The 1,781-nt window shown below is 43.0% G+C and overlaps 1 protein-coding gene across 2 annotated transcripts in view; it reads left to right on the top strand.

Moving 5' to 3' along the window:
• Positions 1–409: 409 nt before the first annotated feature.
• The window catches only part of LOC119334310, a 4,311-nt gene continuing 2,939 nt past the window's right edge, over positions 410–1,781 (top strand). The window contains exons 1-2 of one of the 2 annotated variants that reach the window (XM_037606901.1): positions 410–702; positions 982–1,265. In XM_037606901.1, coding sequence (XP_037462798.1) covers positions 497–702; positions 982–1,265 — 490 coding nt within the window. In that variant the 5' untranslated portion in view covers positions 410–496. The remainder of the gene's footprint in view (positions 703–981; positions 1,266–1,781) is intronic. The other variant, XM_037606899.1, reaches the window with a different exon arrangement.

Below are 1,781 nucleotides of genomic sequence, written 5' to 3'. Positions count from 1 at the left end.
CAAAGGGAATAAACCTTCGTAATAAAGGGACATTCATGCTTGATTATGCTTGTGTAAGAGGATTTATGCGCTGCAATTAGTAATCCATCTGGTTACACTGTCGTAGGAGAGTGGTCGAAGCAACCGTGTTCCGATGGTCGTCACACATCCACCAAATGAGGAGGCATGCAAAAGAAAAAGGGACGAGTTGGGTGCTCGCCACCACGCCTACCAACTCCACCACTATTAAGATTTCACGAGCCAAACATGTCCAGTGAGAAGGCCACAACTCCTTGCTCTCTCGCCTACCATTGTGGAGACTATTTTTTAACACAATTAATTATCTTTTTATTGCTTGTCATAAATAAAATATCTCTCCTGTTGCTTGAAACGCACGGGCATACGTGTGCTATTCTGATATAAGAGAGTAAAGAAGACCGGCCCCGTGCGTTCAGCCCTTTCCTCTCCCCATTCTCCACACCGGCACACCCCACCTCTGCCGCCGCCGCGCGCTCAGATGCCAATCCTCCGTCAGATTTTTCGTCTCCTCCGGCGACCTGGCGTCGCCATCTCTCATGACCCACTGCGCCGCCTCTCCTCTACCTCGCGACCTCTCCTCTCTTTCATGGCCTCTGCCCCGCCTTACTGGTCGCCACCACCGCTTGCACGGCGAAGTTTCCCTCTCATGATGGTTCCAGATCTACCTGTCCGTCGTGTTTCCCGGTATGCTCTCATCATCTGATGCCAAAATTTTCGCCTTTAGTTTCTTATTATTATAGTTTTGGATCTGGATTCTGACCAACTGTGGTTTTTTACCCCTTTTAATTATCCGAGCGTATTCGAGAAAAATCCCTTTTAATTATCCTTATGTGTTGATTTTTGTAAATAAGGCAGGGGGTGTGGGGTCTTATAGTTAATCCGACGAAAATGAAAGGGGAACCGAAAAAGAATTGAATTTTCTGTCGGGTGCTCAGATTTGCTCTTTATTCTCTTTGGTGATAGATTTCCACCTGGATCTCGGAGCATGACTAGTGGGACAACCTTGCAAGATATGAATACTATAGCCGGCAAACATGATGCATCTTCGAATATTGTGGACATCTCTGGTTGTGATGAAAACGGGAGGAGTGCAACCAATAGAAGGAGCGCATTGGTAGCAAGCGATGCCGAAGAAGATGATATTCTTGACCTGGGATTTCTTCCAAAAAGCACACACCGTGATGGTTCTTTATACAGGAACACTCATTCGTGGAAAAGGATGTATAATGTTGATGACTGTAGTGAGAGTAAGTAAATAATCTCTCTTTACCTATTTCAATTTGTTACAAGCACCTTTTTCAAGCTATAGTGTCAACTGATGTGTTCTCTGTTGAAATCATCTGGCTTTTTTTCTTTACTTTCCTTAATTTTACAAGTTAAATGTAGATGCATTGGCATTCAGGAGTTGCATTTGTTAGGTTTTGCAAAAGTAGGGGAGGAAATTCTTCAGATTCCTGCATTACCTTAGTTTGGTTATCCTGGGCCTCCACCAACCCACCCCGGTTCGCCACATGACTGGTTTTTATCCTTTTTGTTGTCACCATGTACCGTACAGAAATATGTTCATAAACCGCATTTTTAGCACATATTTTTGTACCATGAGCATTGAAGTAGGTTTAGTTGCTCCCAAGTATGCAGGATCGAAAATTATGATTTTTTATTATACAGACTGATGTTATCTACCATCAAAATAAAAAAACTAACTTACAATAAGACTTCTAGAAAGTGAAACAATAGAATATTTTCATCAAGGGCTGAATTGA

The sequence above is a fragment of the Triticum dicoccoides genome, chromosome 7A (genome assembly GCF_002162155.2).
Source record: "Triticum dicoccoides isolate Atlit2015 ecotype Zavitan chromosome 7A, WEW_v2.0, whole genome shotgun sequence".
NCBI classification, from domain to species: Eukaryota; Viridiplantae; Streptophyta; class Magnoliopsida; order Poales; family Poaceae; genus Triticum; species Triticum dicoccoides.
The sequence above is the reverse complement of the archived record's forward strand: the minus strand, read 5'-3'. Positions and strand labels throughout refer to the sequence as shown.